General features: G+C 33.8%; 3 protein-coding genes across 3 annotated transcripts; all 3 read right to left on the bottom strand.

Moving 5' to 3' along the window:
* Positions 1–1,853: 1,853 nt before the first annotated feature.
* LOC114181611 (acidic endochitinase-like) lies at positions 1,854–3,619 on the bottom strand. The gene is made up of 2 exons (XM_028068112.1): positions 3,132–3,619; positions 1,854–2,625 (listed from the first exon to the last, which is right to left on the bottom strand). The coding sequence occupies exons 1-2, from the start codon at positions 3,532–3,534 to the stop codon at positions 2,141–2,143; spliced, it is 888 nt and encodes a 295-aa protein (XP_027923913.1). The 5' UTR covers positions 3,535–3,619; the 3' UTR covers positions 1,854–2,140.
* Positions 3,620–13,124: 9,505 nt separating this feature from the next.
* On the bottom strand, positions 13,125–15,411 carry LOC114181475. Its single transcript, XM_028067943.1, has 2 exons — positions 14,898–15,411; positions 13,125–13,442 (listed from the first exon to the last, which is right to left on the bottom strand). The coding sequence occupies exons 1-2, from the start codon at positions 15,296–15,298 to the stop codon at positions 13,337–13,339; spliced, it is 507 nt and encodes a 168-aa protein (XP_027923744.1). The 5' UTR covers positions 15,299–15,411; the 3' UTR covers positions 13,125–13,336.
* Positions 15,412–17,201: 1,790 nt separating this feature from the next.
* On the bottom strand, positions 17,202–23,116 carry LOC114182214 (ABC transporter C family member 10-like). The gene is made up of 11 exons (XM_028069032.1): positions 21,068–23,116; positions 20,530–20,850; positions 20,359–20,445; positions 19,629–20,213; positions 19,375–19,539; positions 18,881–19,175; positions 18,535–18,749; positions 18,133–18,438; positions 17,993–18,056; positions 17,645–17,884; positions 17,202–17,314 (listed from the first exon to the last, which is right to left on the bottom strand). Exons 1-11 carry the CDS (start codon positions 23,114–23,116, stop codon positions 17,202–17,204), a joined length of 4,440 nt encoding a protein of 1,479 aa, XP_027924833.1.
* Between the last annotated feature and the right edge of the window lie 834 nt (positions 23,117–23,950).

The following is a 23,950-nucleotide window of genomic DNA, read 5'->3' as shown; positions in this document are numbered from 1 at the left end:
TGAGGGGACTTGGAGTTGGTTCAACTACAAACAGTGGTGGATCTTGATTAAAAGTGTCGGAGGGGTCAAAATAATATAATTCTGATATCATTAAATTCGATCATTAGTATAATGCTTCAAAAAATGACTTCTCTAACCGAACATTTTTTATCATTAGTATAATGCTTTAAAATATGTGAAGAGGTAGAATCTATCTTGTTTTAGTCAATAATTTTATTTTCTCACTCTTAAAGGATTAATTTATTCTTTCATTCTTTATCAACATACTTTTTTTAAAATAATACTAAAAAATAATTGATCATAATCTAATAAAAAATTGAGACATGTAATTATTAAAAGAAAAATATATTCATTATTCTTAATACATAATGCACTATTATTTTTTCTATATTCATAAAAAAAATTACAAAAAGCTCATTAGATAAAAAAAATAATGTTTTCATTATAAAATAAGACAAAAGACATGAAAGGAAGAGGATAAATGAGAAATATAATGAGTTTATGTCTAACTTTTTTCTTCTTTAAAAACAAAAAGAAGACATATGAGAGTGGGAGATTATTACAATTTGTGAAAAACTAAAAAGACAATGAAAAGGAAAATAAAAATTAGGTTAATAAATATTTGGTTTAATTATTCTTTTGATTCATGCTTTGGTTTAAAAATGTTAAGTTGGTCCTCCAATATTTTTTTAAGTCTCAATTTGATCCCAATTTTTGAAAACTGATTGTCTTGTATGATAAATTTCGTTAAATTCCTCGAAACATATCAATGATCTTTCCATTAAAATTGAAACTGTTAATATGGATGATTTGCTTTGTTAGTAAAATTAACCTAATCCTACTATTAATTTTTAAATAAAATCAGGGGTTAAAAGAATAATTAAACCTATATATTTTTATTTTTTATGTTTTATTATGTATTTACATTAAATATTATGTTTAAATAAAAGAAATAAAAAGAAATTATTTTTATTAATTTCTAATATATATTGTCTATAATTTAAAAAAATTAATAAATTTTAAATATATTTTTTAATTATATATATATATATATATATGTATATATATAAATAAAAAATAAAAATCTTGGGGCCGGGGCTCCTCCCTGCCTCCAAATAGCTCCGCCACCGACTAAAAAACAGAAGGTTAGCAAAATTGAAGGCAAGCTACACGTTGACACCAAAAAGTGCAAAATCTATTTATAAACATAGTACAAATTTGAAGATGCCAGATGGTTAATCATCTAACATTGCAAGGTGTGAAAATCATGATAAAGGAAGTATGCACGACATAAAAAGTCATGACTGTTTTCATAAAGTGTATACTCTTGATTGCTTTTCGTTGATTGCCATAATTTGTGTGGAGTACCATTTCTAAAATAAGTCGTTTATTTTTTAATTTATGTTGAAATATACTGAAGATGGATGATTTAGTTCGAATGGTAAAAAAATATACCAAATACAATATGTAAGTTGGAAAGAATCTTTCCATCAAGCCTTTTTTATTCAATGGACCATCTTGTTATTCATCTTCCAATGTAAACAATGTTTGATGGTCATATTTAATACTAATGCATGTATCTTCTAATTAATTTCAACTTTAATAATTGAACTATACCTGTTATAGTTTTTAATGATGTAGGTTGATAGAAGATGCAAAGCGATTAGTCGCAAATTAAAAAATTTAACTATATTTATTATAGTCATCCAATATTAGACTAATTAGGCCTAGACCGATATATGATCACATTTTAAATTATGTTAATGTGAATTTAACAAAAATAATGTTTCTATTTAACAGGACTCAAAATAATATAAGGATTAAAACGAATCAAAGAACTAAATATATAAATTAAATTACTAAGCCAAAAATTTAATAGTTTTCATATAAAGAATTCCACAAAAATATCTAACATGCTTTGGAAACCATTAGAATACAAAATACAACAAGAATTTCTGTAGAAGACAAGAATCTTTATACGTCAGAAAGGTTGAAAATGACACTTCAGAATGAACTTTTTTATTGTTGGGAACAGTATATCATCTGTGACTTGTAAGCCAAGTTTTACAATAATCGTACATTGAGTTCACAACACATCAAGTGGTGATTATTAATTATTTAAGCAGTGTTTGACTATTCACTAATTAACACTGCCAATAATACTATTACTGTAACCTTTTTGGAGATCATAGAATCTGTTCCACAGCATAACTCCACCATACTTTGAAGACTGTTTTATCTGAGGAAGAACCTGAGAAATTAACACATCAGAAGGGACAAAACCACCACTTGGAGCAGCTTCTTCTGCTGCAGGAAGCCCCATGAAGACTTGTGTGGCTGGCACAGTGATCCACTGGTTCCATGAACTGATCAAGTTGTTGGCGTTTCCACTGCAAGAAGGGTTGTTGTAGAACTGAACCCACACATAGTCAAAAAGCCCAGTTTGGATGGCAGAATCCAAGTGTTGATCAGGGATTATGCACTGTGGAGCTGCAGACAAATACACCTTTCTTTGTGAACTCAACCCATTGAGTGCCCTGGCTAGTTCATCCCAATGTTCACTCCCACCAGACTCAATGTCAAAGTCAATGCCATCCAACACTGCCTCTCCTAATGGTCTTGACCCTGCATTATCAAGAATGAAACAAAATGCTGAAAATTTAATACTTATAATTTAGAACAATGGTATTTTGATACCCAAATTTTTTTTAATCTCATTTGATACTATTCTTTCTCTACTTTTCATTTTTATTTTATAAATACAACCAATGAAACCTGAGCCTAACCACATAAGGTATTGACACCATTCTCAACTCAAACGCTTATCTGAAACCCTTGCTATGAATACTTTCGATACAAGAACCACTGCATTCAGGACGACTTTCGATACAAGGATCATACTGCACTCGTCTGAGTCGGGTTTAACCTTCGGCTTATACTACTTTTTAGGTTTACAGAGGAGATTTCACTAGGGAGATACAACATTAATGAGACTTGAACTCAACCACATAAGACATTGACACCACTTTCAACCCAAAACCTTAAAACAATGAGTTTATGAGTCTTGTATAACCATTTTACGCTTATATAAGTGTGAAATGGTCGATAAATAGTTTCAAACAATTCCTTACCAGATTGTCCTCCAAGAAAATTGTCCCAGAGGTAGGATGCAAGTTGATTGGCTTCCTCAGCTGAGTTGAGGGAGTAGCTTCCAGCACCTCCTCCAAGGGAGAGGAACACTTTGACTCCACCGTTTTGGCAAGTTGTGATGTCACTGCTCAAGCCATTGCAACCATTGTTCTGGGGGATACAGTGGCCAGCGAGGTTGAGTTGAGGGGTTTGGCTATTGCCAAAAGTGGACAAAAAGGCTATGTTCACAAATTGGTAGTTTTTGGTGTTGCAAGTTTCTGCTAAGGTGCCTTCTCTAACGTCTTGGCCCCAGTACACAGCTATTCCTCCACCATGGGAATGGCTGAGCAGGGAAAGGAGCAAGAGAGGGAGTAAGAGGAGTGAGGCTTTGTTTAGGGATTCCATGGTTCTAGGGCTTTGTGTTTGTTGTGTGTGTTATAGCTTCTGGTTTGGTTTTGTTTGGTTTATAAGATGCAAGAGATGGTACCAATTTATAGGTGCTTCAACGTGTGTGAACAACATAAATGTAAATGTTGGGGATTAAAAAAGTCTTTAGTTGACTGACCGGAATGTATATAAATTCTACAATTATTTGTAGTGCATTTTTTTAATATTGTTTAAGAAATATGAAATAACGAGGAAGCAACATTAAACGAGAAAAAATTATAAATTTTTTACCAATAATAATAAATATATTAAAAGAGCGTTAATTTTTTACATTTTTAATTAATTAAACTTATTTAAAGAAATCGTTAATTATAAAATTATGGTTTATATATATCAAATAAATATTTATTTTATATAATTGAAAATTATAATGAATAAATATTTTTAGCATATAAGGTATATTTAAATTTATGATAAATAATGTATATTGTAATGCAATGCTATATTTAATATAAGATGACAAATATTTTATAAAAAGATAAAAATGTTAATATTTATATTGAAAGAAACTTTTATGTATAATTATATAATATATATATATATATATATATATATATATATATGTATATATTTACATGATTTGTTTTTGTGCTAGAAAAACTTTACATCGTTTTACACACCCCATAAACTAATTTAAATAGCATTGTGAAATTAAGATTTTGACTCTAATGATGCATGACTCTAACTTGATAAATCCTGGATTAGGCATGATTTTTCGGGGTTTTGTTTTTTGGTAAAAGAGAAAGTAAGAAAATGAAAAAAAGAAAAAAAGAATAATTAGAATGAAAAGTAAAATTTTTTGGAGTAAGTAAAAGTGAGAACAAAAAAAGAAGAAAATTTTATATGAATTTGAGGAAAAGAAAAAAGAAAAACAAAAGAGAGAGTAAATCCTAATTAGCTTTCAAAATTTGAATATTTTTGCAATGTGAATGAGTATATAATGGACTATTTTCATTATGCTTATTAATTAGCATAAATATATTTTTTTTTTACCAAATTGATGATATAGACCACATAAAAATTGTGTGAACACCACATCAAATTACAATATATTTTGTAGTAACATAATGATTTGAAACTAAGATATTCATGTTTTGAACAATAGGTAAAAAAATATATAAATAAACATGGATGGGTAATGGATTGAGAGCAAAATTACTCTCCATCATGAAAAACCCAGCGTGACTTTCACTTTAGTTCTTACTTCAACGTCTCTTTTAATTTCATATCACTCAGTCATAGTCAATAGATGCAAAGAAACAGAAACTTAAAGGACCAGATCCATTAAATTATGTTCCCTTTGAGTCAAGTTATTGTGGAAATAAGACTTCAAAAGTTGAACGTGTCCTATGGTTTTTTCTTATGCTATAGCGTATCCTATGGTCACATTATTATTCTCAACTACATGCTGTCTTTATGGTCACAAATAAATTTTTTTCTTATGCAACAGTCAGCCTAGAATGAAATTTGTCTGTATTCGGTTGAGTTAACTCCGACCTAAATTTAATTGTATTGGATTGAGTCGATCTAAGACCAAATTTATTCATATACGATTAAGTCGACCGTGACCAAAATTTTGTCATATTCAAACTAACCGACTCTAATTGAAATTCGGTCGAATTTAGTCGAGTCAGCCTCACAAAAACTGGCGGAATCAACATTACACCAAATTTAGCAATATTCGGCCAAGTTGGCCTCAGACGAAATTTTTTCGTTTCGACCGAGCCAATCGTGATCGAAATTTGGAAGTATTCAGATGAGGCAGCCTTGAATAAAATTTGGCGAAATCAACCATGGCCTAAATTTAGTTGTATTCGATCCAGTCATGTTAGGTTTACAGAGGGGGTTTCACTGGGGAGATACAACACACCAATGAGACCTGAGCCAAACCACATAAGGAATTGACACCACTCTCAACCCAAAACCTTAAGACAATGGGTTTATGGGCCTTGATCCTTATATGGTGCTCTACTTTCTCAATTCTGGTCAATGTGGGACTTAGACTCACACTTAGATTCCTAACATTCTCCCCCTCAAGGGTGAGTCCCTTCAACCACATTGGTACACTCCCCCTTCAGCGGAAGCTGCCCAACCACGAGTACTCATTTTCTGCCCTTTTCTGTACCGCCGTTCTTCTCTGGGACACGCTTAACCTGGAACCCTTACCTGGGACCCTTGCCAGGAAGACTTTCGATACTAGGACCATACTGCACTCATCTGAGCCGATTTTTAACCATCGGCTCTGATGTCAGGTTTTACAAAGGAGATTTCACTGGGGAGAACAACACAAATGAGATCTGAGCCTAACCACATAAGATACTGACACCACTCTCATTGGTGTTGTTCTCCCCAGTGATACCCCTCCTTATAAACCTAACAAGTCATTCCTGTACAAAATTTGGTTGTATTCAGCCGAGTCGGCCATGACTGAAATTTGGTTGTATTTAGTCGAGTTAGTCCCGATTGACGTATTCAGTTGAGTCAACCTTGATTAAAATTTGGCCAAGTAGACCCTGGCCCAAATTTGGCCATATTCTACATAATCGACTCCCGTTGAAATTTGGACATATTAGGCTAAATTGGTCTCAGTCGAATATGGTCAAGTCGATCCAATTGAAATGTTGCCGAGTCGATCCTGACCCAAATTTGATCGTATTCGACTAAGTCGTCTCATGTCAAAATTCGATTGTATGCAATCTTATTTACATGAAAACAAATTCGATCTTATCGGGAAGGCCTAAACATTTTCTTCATATAAATTAAAATGTTTAAGTTATATAAAATTAAGTTAAAGTATTCTTATTTACTATATATTTAATGTAAATTTTCTAAAAGATATATAGTACTAAAACTTCACAATGAAAGCTATCTTGTAAAAACTAAAGATATTAATAATTTATTATGAAATGGACTTAATTAGAGTATAATAGAAAATAGGGTAAATTACTCTTGGAAATTTTAGAATAGAAATGCTAGCAACAACATAGTAGGAATGGAAGGAAATTTGTTTAGTTTGAAAATATAAAAGAGACTATTATGATGTAGACCTTTGGACAAAATAAAAACATTTTTAAAGTATTCAATATACCGTTGAAATAAAACTTCTAAATAAAAATTACTTTGATAAAAAAAAATTATGTTTAATTAGTAATTCGATTCTTATATTTAAGTTTTGATTTGTTGCGACATTTTTATTTGTTTTTTACTTAATTGAGTTATAATATATGTTAAATAGTTAATATGGTTGCTTAGGTTAAATTGGTGTAAAGACCATTAAAGATGTGACTAATGTGTCATTTCAATAAAAGACTTAATTAGTAATTTAGTTATTATATTTTTCTTCTTTGTGTCTTTATATTTTTTATATGAAAATAATGTGCTTCCTTTTCCCTTAGGGTCGACTTCCATGGATCCTAAGGATAAATTTGAAATCCATAACAAAATTATATGTTCATCTCCGACGATGTAGTAGGCAAAAACAAAAATTTTGGATACGTGATGTTAGATTTGAATGAGACAATCTTGGATATGAAGGAAAAAATCTCGGTGAGATTGTATTATTGGAGATCTCAGTAAGATTGTATTGTCGGAGAAGGGTTTGAGAGGGAGAAGGGTTTGGACTCACATGTGGTCACCTCCTAACTATGTTAACGTTGATATCATTTGAGTTGTTTATATTGTTTGACACATTTAAGCTTCAATATTAGTCGAGAAACGTTTTTGAAACGTAAAATAAATTTAACAAAATTTGACTAAAAAGACTAAATCCAAATATTTCTAAAGTTGTGAGACTAAATTAGGCCAAAGTTTCAAAAAATGATTAATTCTAATTTTTCATGAAAGTTAATGTTAGGAACAAGGCAATAAAGGAAAGAATAAAGGAGAGAAAAATAGACACAGAGAATTTAACGTGGTTCGGCGTACAATGTGTATGCCTACGTCCACGACTACACTAGGAAGTATTTGTATTTCAGGTGTATCTTAAAGCTTTACATAGAGTCTCTTATATAGTAAAATAGAGAACCACATCTCACTATTCTAAGCGATGTGGGACTAAATCAAACACCATAATTCTAACAGTTAAGTGACCAAAAACATATTTAATCCTAAGAAATATAGAGACTCAACAAAGTAATATATATATATATATATATATATATATATATATATATATATATATATATATATATATATACACACACACACACACACCGTTGGAAGGGGGAGCTATAGATCTCCATGTTCTCCAAGCCTTTGGTTTTTTATGATGCCCATCTACTCACTTTGTCTAGATAAGTAAATTAAGTCTAAATAATATTGTAAGCCAAGCAAAATGTTTTAAAATCAACCATGAAGAACAATGAAAGTACCAATGAAATAATATTGCAACGAAGGGATATAATTGCTCAAAATAGAGAAGTTTGAATAATATGAAAATAACATAAATGAAAAATAACACTAACAAATTTTATGAAAGTATGGCTCCTCCGTAGCACGAATCGACCTAGAAAAGAGAGAATGAACACTCTAATGAGAAAGGAATAGTAGAAATTCAAAGAAAGAGTCACACCACACAAGTCATTCCTTATTTTGCATTGTCTTTTAGGTTGTGTTAGGATTCAGGAGAGGATTTAAAGGAGATTGAGTGGATGGACCGACAACCCGAATGACCCGAAAAGTCCTGAAAATTAGGACGAGCCCTACGACCTTGATGATCCCGACGACATGGATGACCTCGCCGACTCGGACGGACCCAACGACCTAGATAGATCCGATGAACTAGATGGGCCTGACGATCCGGACGAACCTGACGATCCGGACGAACCCGACGACCCGAACAACCAAGATGGGTGCGACAAAGTCGGGCACATTCGAGTCGTCGTGCTTGTCCGAATTGTCAAACCCTTTCAGATCGTCAGGATCGTCAGACCTATATGGGTCTTCAGGACTGTTAGGGTCGTCAGGCCCATCTAGGTTATCGGTACCATCCGAGTTTTCATGCTTGTCTGTGTAGTCGGGCCCGTGTAGATCGTCTGGGTCGTCGGACCCATTAAGGCTATTAGGCTCGTCCTGGTCGTCGGACCCGTTCTGGTCGTCGGACGTGTTTGACTCTTCGAATACATCTGGGTCTTCAAGCCTGTTTGGGTTGCTCAACTTGATCTTTAGCTTTCGCTTAATGTAGTATTATTTGGGGGGCCTAACTCACTTTAACCCTAGTCCTAACCCACTGAAGAGGGAGCTTTGGAGGTTGGAGCTTTTGTTTGACCTCCTTATTTGGGACAATCCCTAAAAGTAGGCTAAATGAAGAGTGGATCAAGATAGTCCATGGACTAGGAGGCAAATTAACACCTCTAATTAATATCATTGTTACTATTATTATTAATATTATTATTATTATTATTATTATTATTATTATTATCAATATTATTACCATTCTTTCATTATTATTAAACTTAGTAATATTATAAATTTTTAATATTATAATTAATATTACTATTATTAAGCATGATTAATTCTAGTTTGTTATAAAAAAAGTATTTTGATTTTTTTATTCATATTGCACAGTAAACACGGTAAATCCGCGATCCCTTCGGTTTGTAATGATGATTCATGCACCAAATTCTTTGTAATCCGTATGTGCATTCACCTTTAACTGTCCAAAAATGAAGGGTGCTTCTCCATGTACCTCCAAACGGTTCTTCTCTGTACCTCCAAAAAAAAATTAATTCCATCTTTGCCTTCACAGTAAAAAGTAAAAAATTAAGTAATTCTCTCTCCTCTATTTATTACACAATGAAAGTAGACTTCCGTGCAATAGGCACGTTTGCAGCAATGCAGAAGGGAATCTTTGTAAGCTCTGTAGTAGGGAACTCTGGTCCCGTTCATGGCTCCTTAATTAATGGAGCCCCTTGGATCCTCATAGTTGGCACAAGCAATATTGACAGAAGCTTAATAGCAAGTGTCAAGCTAGAAAATGGGCAAACCTTTAGCCTGAGTTTCAAATCATCAAACTCTTTGTTCACAATGGTGCTCCCTTACCATATGAGTTCTTCCTTAAGATTATCAAATTCCTCGTTTGACATAATAGCCTTCCCCTCATAATAGAATGCTTGTTCCTCAACAAAAACAGAGCCCCACTTCAAGTTAAACATAACGCTCCCTCTTTCATAATGATAACAAATCCAACAATAAATAAATAAAAGTTTGTTAAAAAAACTAGTTCTTTTTATCGTACTTGTAGTGCTTGAAGAAACACTTGCTCGAGTTCATCAACTATTTTCTTTTCCTTTTTGTCTATGCTATAGTAGGGTAGGATTTTACTATCTACACACCTACAATAAATTTATTATTTTTTATATATTAAAAATATCTTTTTGGATCACTAACCTTAGAAAACTTATCTCTGGCTACATCACTCTTTTTCCGCAAGGCCCCAAGGTTTCCATCATGCAAGTCCTGACCTAAAGTTAGGACCCCCATGATGACATGCAACCAACCCGGAACAAAGAATGCAATCCTCCAAGCGGTGAAGGGAGTAGCCTCGGCTCTTCTGATAAGTTCGTACACCAAAGACATTATGAGCTGGGTGGCTCCGCCACCCATGTTCCCCCACCCCACCGCGGTACCATTCGCTAGCCCTATGATCTTGCTGTTGAACATGGTGCTCATCCAGTACTAACAAGATATGAAGGTGGCCAAGGAGAACCCTATCAAGAACTGAACCGCTATATACCCAGAAGCATATCTCACAAAGGAAATGCAAAACACGGTGGGGGCGGAGAGCATGATGAGGAAGGCGCAACCATAAAGTGGACCCAAGAGGTCACACACTGCACCCATTGCAAGTCTAGAGAAAATGCTTCCGGACACAAAAGCAATGCCGGCGTTTCCAATGTCGCTTTTGGTGAGGTTGAGGTTGTTGCGGATGATGGGGACAAGAGGGGCTGTTGCGCCATAACCACCTCCTATTTCGGCACCAGCTCCTCCAACCAGTGCCTGGTTTCCTACACTGCATGTTGTTGCTTTTTCGCACGCAGTCTCGCCTCGCGCACTCTGTGTTCCGTTTTCAAACTTCAGCTTCACACATGTTACATTCATCTGAAAACGCCGTTTAAACTCACTTCCACTTTCCCATTTTTTCGTTCTTGTTTTTGATCTGAACCTCATTATTTTCGGTGCATGCAGCTTCCGTTACCTGACAGACATGACAAGTGATGGCGAGAAGAGCTTCACACCACCTCCTGTTGTGCGGGAGTGGAAGCTTTCTCCAGAGGGAATGAGAGTGAAGAAACAGATAGTGGTACTTGTAACAACACGCCATTTCAGAACTTTGGTTCTATTGCATTGAAGCAGAGAGGCAAGGCACGATACAGGGAGGGAGCTTGGATGAGAAGGGTTTCAAGGCTATGATGCAAGATTTAATGTACAAATTTTAATATTGCGGATGTCGAAATATGCTTCGCAAATTTTAATTGTGGATTTCGCCGTCCGTTTCCTATTATATATCATCACCTTTGATCATATATATCACCACCTTACTCTAACTCACGTAATACAACCACACTCTCATCCATTCCTTTCTTTTCTTTCTTTTCTCATTGCATATCACACATTCTTCTCTTCACTCACCACTCACACTAACCTCTCACTCCCTCATTCTCACGTGCATACACAACACCACACACTGCACAAACCTCACTCTCTTCACTCTCTTCACTCACGTTAACACACTGCAACACACTGCAACACACTACACTCACCTCACGTAACATGCAATACGCACTTTAACATTCACGAATCACACAACACTCTCATCTCACTTGCACCCACTAATTTCATAGCTACCTCACGTAACACTCAAACACAAAAAAAAGCAAAAAAAAAAAAAAAATAGTGAAATGGATGTTAACATCCGTTTCGTAAAAAAGAGCAAAAAAATAGTGAAAAAAGCAAAAAAAAAATAGTGAAACGGAGTTGATATCCGTTTCACAATTTCTTAAAACGGATGTCGACATCCGTTTCCTAAAAAAAAAGCAAAAAAAATAGTGAAACGGATAACGACAGCCGTTTCACAATTTCCTGAAACGGATGTCAACATCTGTTTCGTAAAACGTTTCGTAAAAAAACAAAAAAATAACGAAACGAATGTTGACATCCGTTTCACAATTTCCTGAAACAGATGTCGACATCCGTTTAAAAAAAAATAAAAAATAACGAAACGGATGTCGACATCCGTTTCACAATTTCCTGAAATGGATGTCGACATCCGTTATATAAAAAAAAATTAACAAAACGGATGTCGACATCCATTTCACATTTTTCTGAAACGGATGTCGACAACCGCAATGTACACAAAACTAAATTTCAATGCTCATTCTAGTTATAACAAGCAATACAATACAATGATAACAACGATGGATTGGATTATGATTCAAATGAGAATGAATACCTGGAAGTGAAGGAGCTTTCAAAGATTAATGAAATAGAGTCACCTTGAAGCACGGATGAAGCTTGAGTGAGGGACCAGTGGGATTACTGTGGGAGGTTGAATCAGAGAGGACAATGGACCACTTGAGAGTGAATCACTAAGACAGTGAGCAGAGGGACGAAACAAAACGGAGAGAGTGGGAGAGAGCGAAGAAAACGGGAGAGAGTAAAGAAAAAGGAAGGTGGAAAAGTTCGGGGTGCAACTGAAGCAGAGATAAAAAGGAACCTTACTGGTAACGTGCAATAAATTTTGCTTTCATTATTTTCAACCACCGGCGTAAATAAATTTACGAGGGACAAAACCGTAATTTTTGGAGGTACAGGAGAAACTTTGAAGGTGCAGGGAGAAGCCCCCAAAAACAAACCCCTTTCATCCTCAGATCCATATGTGCCATCCAAACATAGGCATAATAAAACATTTTTTAAATATGTTTCTGTCCCATAATTTTTAATTTATTTTAAAATTTTAAATTAATTTAGTCTTTATTTTTTAAAATACATGAATTTATAATTTTAATCAAATTTTATTAAATTTATTTAACATTTCAAACACACGTTTCATAATAATATTTAACTTAATATTAAAACAAAAATGTATAAACAATATAAACAACTCAGATATAATCGTAAAATACATACGAAACATTAAATAAACTTAATAAAATTTGGTAAAAGAACTAAATTTATATAATTAATCTAAATTTTTAAAATAAACTAATACCAAAATTATCTAAAAATTAAGAGACTAAATCCATATTTAACTAATAAAACATTCTCCTTCCTTATACATGCACTTTTTCTGATTCGCACTACTCCATGATAGTCCTCCACATGACTAACTAACTCTGCCTCTTCCTTTCTTGTTACAAATACGCTAATAAGAGAAATGCAGAAGCTGAAAATCCAATGAAATATAATGGATGGTTTCTAGGGTGTTAACGAGAAGACGGAAAATCTCTAACGGAAGCATATGACACAAGTTTATTAAAAAAATTATTTTACGCTGGCTGTACATTTTTTTTAATATTTCATTTAGGTAAAACATTAAAAAGAATTTGGACTGAAGGAATACTAACTCATCTTTCAACAAAAAAACTATATTAACATTACAGTGTACTGTCAGAGCACCAAAAATATATCTATGTTAAGGGGAAACATGGGTAACATTTTCTTTAGTGCTTCCTTTAAAAAAAGGCCATGCTGACATGAAAGTTAACAATTCAACAAATAATCAAGCCATTTTTGTATATTTGACAGATCGAAAGAACAATGACTATGGTCCTCCAAGTACAGCATTCTCAATGTCTTCTCGGCTTAAAGCATAACTAAACCTCCTCTCTACATCTTTTTCAAGATTCCCTGGTCCACTCTTCAAATACCTGCACCATTTATACAATCATTGACATTAACTTTCTAGTTAAACTTCAGTATGCACCAATACAATGGGACTACTCAATCCATAGTTACCAAATATTTCACACTCAACTTGTTATTAAAAGACCAACAATTTACTCTGTAATCAAACTTATTGATCTATGGATAGTATGAACTATGAATATGACTAATTGGAGGATGTTAAGGTTATAGCATGAATCAGAGGAAGTTCAATCCTAGCACCTGGTCTTCTCTGTCCCCAACAGACAAACCAGATATCGATAACAAGCTAGTCACAGAAATGCAGACAAAAAGTGTACCTTTAATATTGTCTATATATTTTTCTTTAATGCCTTCAGCAGAATCTCCAAGAAGAATTCCATCAACATTTTATCGTAAATTCAATAGACATTGAAGTAATATTATCAGTTATGTTTTCAAATATTAACACCAATTACTTCTCAGATCCAAATTATGCATCAGTTCAACTTTTAGAAACAAAAGGCATTCATGTTTTCAGTTTGCGAGCTTTCTGATTGACAAACCTTCCTAAGCCTTTCACAAAAATACAACCCTTGAGGCAGGGAAGGGAATGTTTCTACATACAAAACAGATATAATTAGAGAGGAAAGGAGCAAACTCCACATCTTTCTACTTTCATAACCATAGCTGCTCCTCTATCTTCCTCAGAATGCATACTATCATTCTCCCTCCTTTTAATCAAAGAGAAAGCTCTCATCCTTAACCATGCAACATATTCTATGGTCAATCTTTAGAAACTCTGAGGAATACATGAAAGTTTGCTATGTCCATTTTAGAAAAGAACGTGACTATTAAACAGTGAAGTATGAAATATTTACATACATTGAGCATAGCTTTTGGAATTTCAACGTCACTCCTTCTTTTGCTGTCAAACAAAATTTAGCTTGCCAACTGTTTTCAGTACTTTGGCAGATGTATATATATAATGAACAACTACTCAACTTATTCTTTATAATGAGAACAAAAAAGAAAGGAAGGTTGTCACAGTTTTCTTCTGCTCACCATCGTTACTACTATATATATATATATATATATATATATATATATATATATATATATATATATATATATATATATATAGTGTTTATATATCACTCTTTTTCACTACATCGACACATTATATGTGAAAAGTAAACAAATTTCATGCTTGATTCGACCTACTAGTGTAAATTTAAAAAAAAAAAAAAAACACAGCAGTCACCGTTAATAATGATAATAATTAAAGCAATTGATGGAGTTTAAACCATTTGTGCATTTTGCAGTCTCAGTGTACCATAATCAATGGCTGTAATTTACAGAAATATTGCTCCATGCTCATAACAATGCAAAAGCAAGTTAATTTACAATGAAAAAAGAGAAATCAAATATTGTTTGAAGTAGCAAGGAAGTGAAGGAAGCATAAAAAGAGAGGCAAGCACCTTATGTAGAGATCAGTGACATCAAGGGAGAGATGGGCGTGCCAATCGGGCTTGTGAACCAGCCAGAGGGCCCTGTCTTCCTTGCTCTGGCAGAAGCCCAGGCTTCGGAGCCAGGCCTCAATGCAGGGCAGGCTGTGGGAGTAGAGCGGCTTCGACTTCTCCGGAAGCTTCTGCAGCCAGTGGTCCTCCGGCGGCGGCGCCTCCGCTTCCGCCTCAGGAGACTTGCAGAGAAGCGGAGAGAGGAAGGTCTGTGTTCGGAGGGGGAGAGAGAGGGGGTGGGAAAAGGGAAGAAGAAGGGGTTTGGGGAAGAGAGGGAACTTTTGGGAAGATAAAGTGAGAGAGGGATTAGAGTTTGGGAAGGTTGAAGAGGAAAGTGTAGAAATGGACATGGAAATGGACATGGATGAAGGTGGAAGAAAAATGAAGAAGAAGAAGAAGAAGAGAAAGAGGTTGGGTGAGAGAGACGAAGACAGTGGTGAAAGGAGAGTGTTATCCTGCAACACGGCACAGAGGTTTAAGTCGGTTATTTGTTCTAATGAATCTTCGTTATCGCCTGCACGTGCAAGGCACGGGAAATGCTTCACACTTAGGTGTGGGAATTTGGTTACTTAAAAGTAGATTATGGAGAATAATTCAGACTTTGATTTTCTTCTCCAAGGAAAAAAATAAAAAATAAAAGTATATCCTATAATTGAATTAGTGTTATAAATTTGAATTACTTGTTTACATAAGAACTTTTTTTTTTTCTGGATTATAAACGTGCTGTAAACATGTTACTTTTTTAATTGTACAATAAATAGGAGTTTAATTTGTCCACTCTATTCGATGTATTTCTTTTACTAATCAAAGACCATTTTAAAATAATCTAATTTCTAGGATAATTATCTTCTATTTAAGTTATAACAATCTGGAAATTATATTTGATTATCTTTGACATAAGTAACTGAAACATTAGTTTAATGTTGCTAACGAGTAGTTTAAAGATATTAGATTAACTTACTAAAATCATAAATGTTTAATAAAAGTACATAGTAAACTAACTAAAAATGTAGAATAATAAATATATACATATCTATGTTAGATTTTTTATATATATATTATTAATTTTATGGTGGAAAATACACTGTGAGGTGTCTATAGTTTTTTATTTTAATTATTTTTCAACTCTTGAATTTTTTAATTTGGAGATTAATTATTTTAATTTCATTTTTTAGTTTTAATATTCATGTTTTTCACTATATATTATACTATTAATGTCATATTGTATTTTAAAGCATTTTCAATGAAGTTTACAATTAAGTAAAAATAAAGTATCCTTTAGTAGATGTTATATTTTTGTGATGATAACTAGTGTAGTGTTAAAATAAATGGTAAAACATCAAACTATTAAAAAATAAAATAAATCTGTCATTACCAGTTTATCGAATTATAATATTGAATTGATAAAATAAATATTATAAGTAATATAATAGTTAAAATAAATAATACAATATAAAAGAGTAAAACTATGAAAGAAAAAAAAATCAATTAAATAAATAACTTACCTTATTTAAAAGGAGTAACAATAAGATTTAATAAATATTTAAAACATAAAAATAGAATAAACATAAAAAAGTGAGGAACTAGAAGACAGATAGCAAACAAATTTAAAAAGGCTATTTCAACCGGTGTCTCAGAAATCATTAATTTATTTAAGGATTATGATATTTTTTTTTTTTGTCAAAATTTACTTTTTAACACTATAAACTTTGTTCTTTCTTTTTTTTACTTACATCAAACATTTTTTTTATTTATTAATCAAACTTTATTTAAATATATGGAGTGATAAAGTCACTTAATAATTAAAATGAAAGAAAGAGAAAAAAAGATCTTGGGTTTAATCCATGGTATTATCAATACGAAGAAATAAGATCTTATATATATATATATATATATAAAATTAAATTAATTTTTATTATTTTTCAACTTCTACGTATGTTCATCCTACATCTCAATTTCTTAATTTCAGTTTTTAAAATATATTCGTCATTTATATTTTCCTTTTATGATTTGTACTTACAGGGTACAAGTTATATTTAATGCTGAAGTGGAGAAATACCAATTTCACAATTTATAGTCACATCACATACCTACAAAATAGCATACATGTGAAAATGTAAAACTTCTCAGGATTATAGGCCAACTTTGGCAAAGGGTTGGAACTAAATTTGAACAATTGTGATGCATTGAGTAACAAAAGTTCCATTAAACCTTACATCTTCATAGAAAACTTCGTTTACTTTTTTCTAGCACATAACAATAGCATCAATGGGATTCTGAAGAGTGAAAATGAGACCAATATTCTTGGACAAGTTGTCTGAACAATGACCCTTCTCTCTTCATCAAGGTATTTGGTTCAGCATACTCTACCAATATTCCTGTAAATGGAATCATAAGGTTCTTTTTCTTTGATCAAGCATAGTATTAACATTTTTTCCCTGATAAAAGTTCAAGTGTGAAAATCAAGAACTCCATATTTTGTATGTTATAAAGATGTGCCATGCAAATTGAAATGTTAACTTCATCTTGTAAATAGGTTAATGCAACCATTTTTTCTGTTTAAAGCAAACATATATTTGGTGTGTGTGGTATTAAGCAACTGAACTCACTGTTTACACTATGTGAAATGAAAGAGGAGTCATGAACTAGAATGAAACTGTGTTTGTCAAATGACATAAAGAGACTACAACGATCAATATGAAACGTACCATCACTGATTGAAAGAACCATAGTGCAATCCATCACAGTTGGTATTCTGTGTGCTACTGTTATAACTGTACAATCAGCAAATTCAGTCCTAATGGTTTTCTGCAGAATCAAATCAGTTGCATTATCAATTGATGCTGTAGCTTCATCTAGCACCAATATCTTACTACTACTCAAAATAGCACGCCCCAAACAAAATAGCTGCCTCTGTCCCATGCTCCAGTTTGATCCATCTTCAACAACTGTGTAACAATTTAACATTGTTCTTCATTACTAATTGCTAATTTGGAGGAAAAAAAGTGCTTCAAGTGCTTGCAACATAGTTATGATAAAGAAACTTGGAAGTGTACCTGAGGAGTTTAAGCCCTCTTCTTTCTCTTGGACAACTTCTCGCAACTGACACTTCCCAAGAACCTTCATGTTAAGCAACAAAATTAGTCCACCTTTTGCTATGAGAAACAAAGACAAGTAGAATGCAACAAAGTTTTACCTCCCATATCTCTTTATCAGAGTGTTGAAACAAAGGGTCCAAATTGTATCTAACAGTTCCATTAAAAAGGGTAGGATCCTGAGGTATAACACCAAAACGTGACCTCAAATCATGAAGGCCAATACAAGATATGTCTATGCCATCAACTACAATTTTTCCACCTGCTGCCTCCACAAGACGAAATAAAGAAGCAATAAGAGTGGATTTTCCACTGCCTGTTCTTCCAACAATTCCAACCTTGTGTCCTGCTTTGAATGTGCATGTGATTCCATGGAGTATAAGTGGTCCATCAGGCCTGTATCGTACCTGTCTTAGTGTATAAACCAGTAAATTATTCAGTTCACTTCAACATTACTTTTTCTAAACATTATACTCCATATTCTAAAAGTGTGTACCAGTTACCTGCAAGTCTTTTACTTCTATTTCACCTTCATCTGGCCAATTAAAAGGAGGGCGTTTTGTTTCTATTATTTCTTCAGCCTCACTTTGTATATGCATGTACTGATTTAACCTCTCTACAGATATTATGTAATTTGCAAGGCTGCATTGACTTTGGATTGAAAGTACTAAGGAAGAGCTTAGGGTAAGGCCATAAGAGAGAGCCATGCCAATAAATCCTAGGTGAAAGGTTAGTGCAAATAAGAAGTTTGTTTCAAAAGTGATAATGCTTTTGTTCAATAATTTAAAAATAATTAAAATACTCAGACAAAAACATTATAGATGTTATGTTACAATGACCAAGTCTCACCAGATGTAAAAGTCCCAGGTGGAAACAAGACCATGCAAAGTGCTGAGAAGGAAAGAACAACTGCAGCTACAGTTTCTAAACGTAGGATCAACCACTCATTTGAGGCAAAACTATGGAAGAAAGAACTGGCATTGATGTCAATCAAATCAAGATTCTTTACAAAGTAACGATATTCCTCCTCAAAAGCCCTTATTGTTACAACTCCAGCAACAGTTTCAGCAATATGATTAGCCACAGAGGATTTTGTTGTGCCATTCATCCGCATTACTTCTTTAGCAGAGGCAAAGTAATATCTCTGTTAAAAGAAGAAACAAAACTTACCATGTTTACTTTCCAACTAATATTTTAAATACTATAAAAAAAAGTAATAAGTTAACCATAGGGCAAAAGGTAGAAGCTCCAAAACATTATGAAATTAAAATTTGTTGTATTTCTCACAGTTGATAAAGAGCACTATTTCACTGTTTTAATGAATTCAAAGAATAATCTGTTACCTGCAAGCGAATTGCAACATAAACTAATGGTATTGAGATAACCAAGACTGGCCAAGTGACAACTGCTAAAACTGTCAGAGTTGAATAAGCATTTATTGTTGCTCCCACAGTAAAGGTGAGGCTAAATGGAATATCAAGATCCACAATGCTTAGATCTGATGAGACCTAACGAAGAAAATGAGAGTCAAAGTACTATGTTACTTCCATCACCATCACATTTCGCAGCAAAGAAAAAGATTGTTTAATATACTTACCCTACTAAGTATCCTTCCTAATGGTGTAGAGTCATAAAATGACATTGGTGCACGAAAAAGTGAGTTCATTAATTGTAAAAAAAGATACTTTGAGGATAGAAACCCCAAAGAAACAAGACTTAGACTTCTGATGAACATGAAAAGTATTGAAATAACTCCAAGCAAGAAGTAAACTACAATCAACAGCAAAGTGCTGACATGATGATTATCAACATTAGTAGCCATCCATGAGTTTTGCAATATTTGGAAAATTGAAAATGTAATGTGACAAAGAGCAGCAACAGAGAAGAGTATATAGCACTTCATTTGATTCAAATATTGTAAGTAAGGCTTCAACCCAGTATCTCCTATCTCTCTCTCTTCCTGCTTTATCAATTTACTATGTGCTATGTTGAATTGGTTTATCATGAAAGCTTGTCTAATCTCTCTAACAGAAGTTGGATGTCTCTTGGAAAAAGTAACATTCACAAGCTTGTTAGAACCAGCCGTCTTCTTGTGAGCATTGACAAGGTTCTGGAATTCTTTGCTTGAGCTCAATAGATGATGATAAGGAGCAACTTCAAGGATTTCTCCCTTCGAAATTAACTATACATAAAACAAAATTTGAATTAGAAAGTCCAAGATGGAGTAGTGTCATAAAAAGTATATGAACACTAATTTACTTCAGTTAGCCACATTAACTTGAGTGTTGAAATATGATATAACATTTCCCTAAGATGAATGGAATTACCAAAACATAATCAAAGGCTGAGAGGAAGTCAACTTGATGGGTTACTACTAATACCGTTTTCTCTTTAAGTCCTTCCATGATATAATCCTGCCATATTTCAAAGCCATATTGAAGTAAAAAAAGACACTAACAATATAAATGCAGCATGAGAAGAAAGGAAAATGTGACTACATTAAACAAATTTGTGGCAGTATGGGCATCAACAGCACTGAATGGATCATCCAAAAGATATATATCAGCATTCTGATAAAAAGCACGTGCAAGTTGAATTCGCTGCTTCTGACCTCCACTTAAGGTAACTCCTCTCTCACCTATTTCTGTTAGGTCACCATTGGGAAACAACTCCAGGTCCTTCACTAGTGAAGATCTATGAAGTGTTTCTTGATATCTTTCAGCTTCTAATTCCGATCCAAACAAAATGTTTTCCCTTACAGTACCTGTTTGTATCCATGCTGTTTGAGAAACATAAGCAAATTTCCCATAAACGTCTATCTGTAGTTCAGAAAAGAGAATCAGACACCTAATGGTTTGGCTAACAATGAACAAAAGGGAAAGAAATCCCTCCTTACAACAATTTGAATGTTTGTGCTAATAATGACAAATCATTGTTCACTACAAAGTATGAATATCATCAAGTTATTACAGAATGGTAAATCACAAGATTTAGTAGTTTATTCTATGAGCACATAAGGAGAAAAAAAAAACTTACAGTTCCTTTTGTGATCGGAACCTCTCCAAGAATCAGTGATAAGAGGGTTGATTTGCCTGAGCCAACTTCTCCACAAATAGCCACCTTTTGCCCATGTTTAATCTCCAGATTTATGTTCCTCAATGTTGGCTTTGATACATTATCTTCCCACGAAAAATCGGCATGTTTGATTAAAATTGAGTCATTAAGACTGTTAACAGAGCTCTCTTTTCTAAAACTGTTACTTTGTAGTTCTTGTGCCTCAAGGAACTTAATAATTCGAGCGAAAGCAACCTTAGCCTGAATGACCACCCCGATAACATCTGGGATGGTTGTAATTGGCTCTTGCACAATCCGTAGAGCTGCTACAAATGTGAAAACATTATTTGCATGCAATGGAACTTTAAGGAAGTAACACACCCCAAAGGAAGCAGCAGAAACCAAAACAGGCGAACACCAAAAGATAATTACGTTGTATGCCTTTCGTAGTTGCACTGCAGCTAACAATTTGAGTTCCACTTTTCTTAACTTCTCTATAGCATTTTTAAAATGGTTTTCCCATGCATATAGTTTTAGAACTTTCATGTTCAAAAGAGCTTCAGAAATAGCCTTCAATCTCTCATCTTGTGACACCATAAGTTCGGTCTGAAACTTGTGTTGTAATTTAGCTATTGGAGTATTGCACAACACAGTAAGAACTATCACCACCAATGAGGCAATAGTGGCCATCCCAATGGCACGAAAAAGTATCACTAATGCAATACATAGTTGGACACTTGTAGTCCATGTTTGGTGAAACCAAAATGGAAATTCTCCAATTCTATAAGCATCCACAGTCACATAATTCATTATTTCACCACCAGAGTGTGTCAATCTCGCAACATTGGACAACCTCAACAGTTTTTTATAAATGGCTGCAGTAAGCAATGACCTAACTTTCATCCCAATAAGTCTACTGCGGAAGTACCACTGCCTTTGTGATAGGGACTCTATGACCTTTATAATGAAAAGTGATATGACCAATACATAGCCCTCATACTTGAAACTTTCATTACCTTCAGCTACCCGTATAAAGGCATTTAGAAGTACAGGACCAGAAGACACAGTCACCACCTTAAGCAATGCAAAGAATCCTGATATCAAAATCTCTTTTTGATGGCACAAAATTATTGTCCGCAAAATTGACACAGGTGACGATGGATCTTTTTCTTTCTGTTTGTTCAAGTGTTCTTCAAACAATAGATAACAACTTTCTGCTCGATCTAACTCTCCCAACTTTGGGATATCCTCATTCTCAAGGGTTTTCTCTTGACCCTTTTTCATGAGTGGACTCAACCACCAAAACAACATCCTACTACAGAATCCAGCTTTTGCAAATGGGGTTACATACCTATTAGTAGGATCAACTCCATTGAACTGGTCGCTTATAGGGGTATAAAGGCCTTCTCTAGTTTCTCTGTTAGTGTCTTCAATTTTACATACACTATATGTGCATGAAAGTAGTAGAAAGACTCCAAGAAGAGATAAAACATCTAAAACGATCTTGAAGGATAGTTCTGTGCTGGTAATTAAGTAAGACATGGATAAAAGACAGACAATACCATAAACAAAGAATGTCAATATAGAGAACAACCATAACCATACTCTTGAAAGTTGCTTCAGCTTGAGACTTACAGTTAATCCCACAAACAACCATGTGAATCCCTGAAAAAGTTCTAGCACCCACCAGTGAAGGGGAAATGTAGTATTGTTTTTCCTTAACTTCTCCTCCAAAAACCAAATGCCTAAACACAAATTCAACAACCCAAGAGAGCCACTGGTTATGGCAGAACATAGTTGCAATTTTGAATATCTTCCCACTTGGATTAGACCCTGACATGGTCTTGAGAAAGACCTGTGGATCACAGCGAAAGATAACATGATCAAGAGTAACGCATCAAAGGAAATTATCAATAAATGGTTGATGCATAACGAAGGATCTTTCAGAAACTTGAAATCGTAACACGAAAGCTTTCCCATAGTCTTTGAACCAACAGAATCACCACAAATCATGCTCCAAAAATTTTCCATCTTCTTTGCTATTTCCCCTTAAACACTGTAACATTCAAAACAAATTCATGAATGTCAGTATTGAACCAAAAAACTGGGTCATCAATAATAAGCTAACCAACACAACTAGATGATGCAACTCTCAAGCAAGAAGCCTTAGTGCTCAATGATTAGGCCAATTCTATCATATGCTCAAATAGTATACTAAGTAAGTTGAAGGTTAAGTTTCATGACCTCAAATGTCTTAAGCTATACAACACGCATTACCAAAATAGTAAGAGGAAGTTAATTTCTTGAGAGCTTATAAGTATCAAATATGAATGTTCAACTTGAATTCTCAACTCAAGACCTTTGGCTAGAATACTAAACGAGGACTTAATGTCTAATAGTAGCAAACGTCCGAAGCTAATTTAAAAGAGGACCACAAACACAAAAGTAAGCCTAGAAAAGATTTATAGAGACTATATCTCTGAACATGAATAGTTTACTGCAACACTGCAGCGAGAAATGTTTAGTTTGTGAAGACAAAGTTGTATACACACAATAAATAATTTTTCATGAAAACTTTGTTATGGATAAAGTGAATACATCCACACCTTCTCAACTCATGCAGCGAGAACCTTTCCAGCATTTTGACTCAAGGGTCACGCAGATACTCAATAGCTCAATGATACACCAGAAAACATTTGTTTCAGAAGGTAGAGGTCAGTGATGAAAATATGGTGGCAATGATATATATAGAAACTTGAATCGTGCAAAAAGCAACTTTAATATAAAAAATTAAGTGTCAAAGTGAAAGCGCGGTTAAGTTAAAAATAAGTAAGTTTAATTCAATTTTCTGGTGAGCTGGTGAGC

This window comes from Vigna unguiculata, chromosome 4 (genome assembly GCF_004118075.2).
Source record: "Vigna unguiculata cultivar IT97K-499-35 chromosome 4, ASM411807v1, whole genome shotgun sequence".
NCBI lineage: Eukaryota > Viridiplantae > Streptophyta > Magnoliopsida > Fabales > Fabaceae > Vigna > Vigna unguiculata.
The sequence above is the reverse complement of the archived record's forward strand: the minus strand, read 5'-3'. Positions and strand labels throughout refer to the sequence as shown.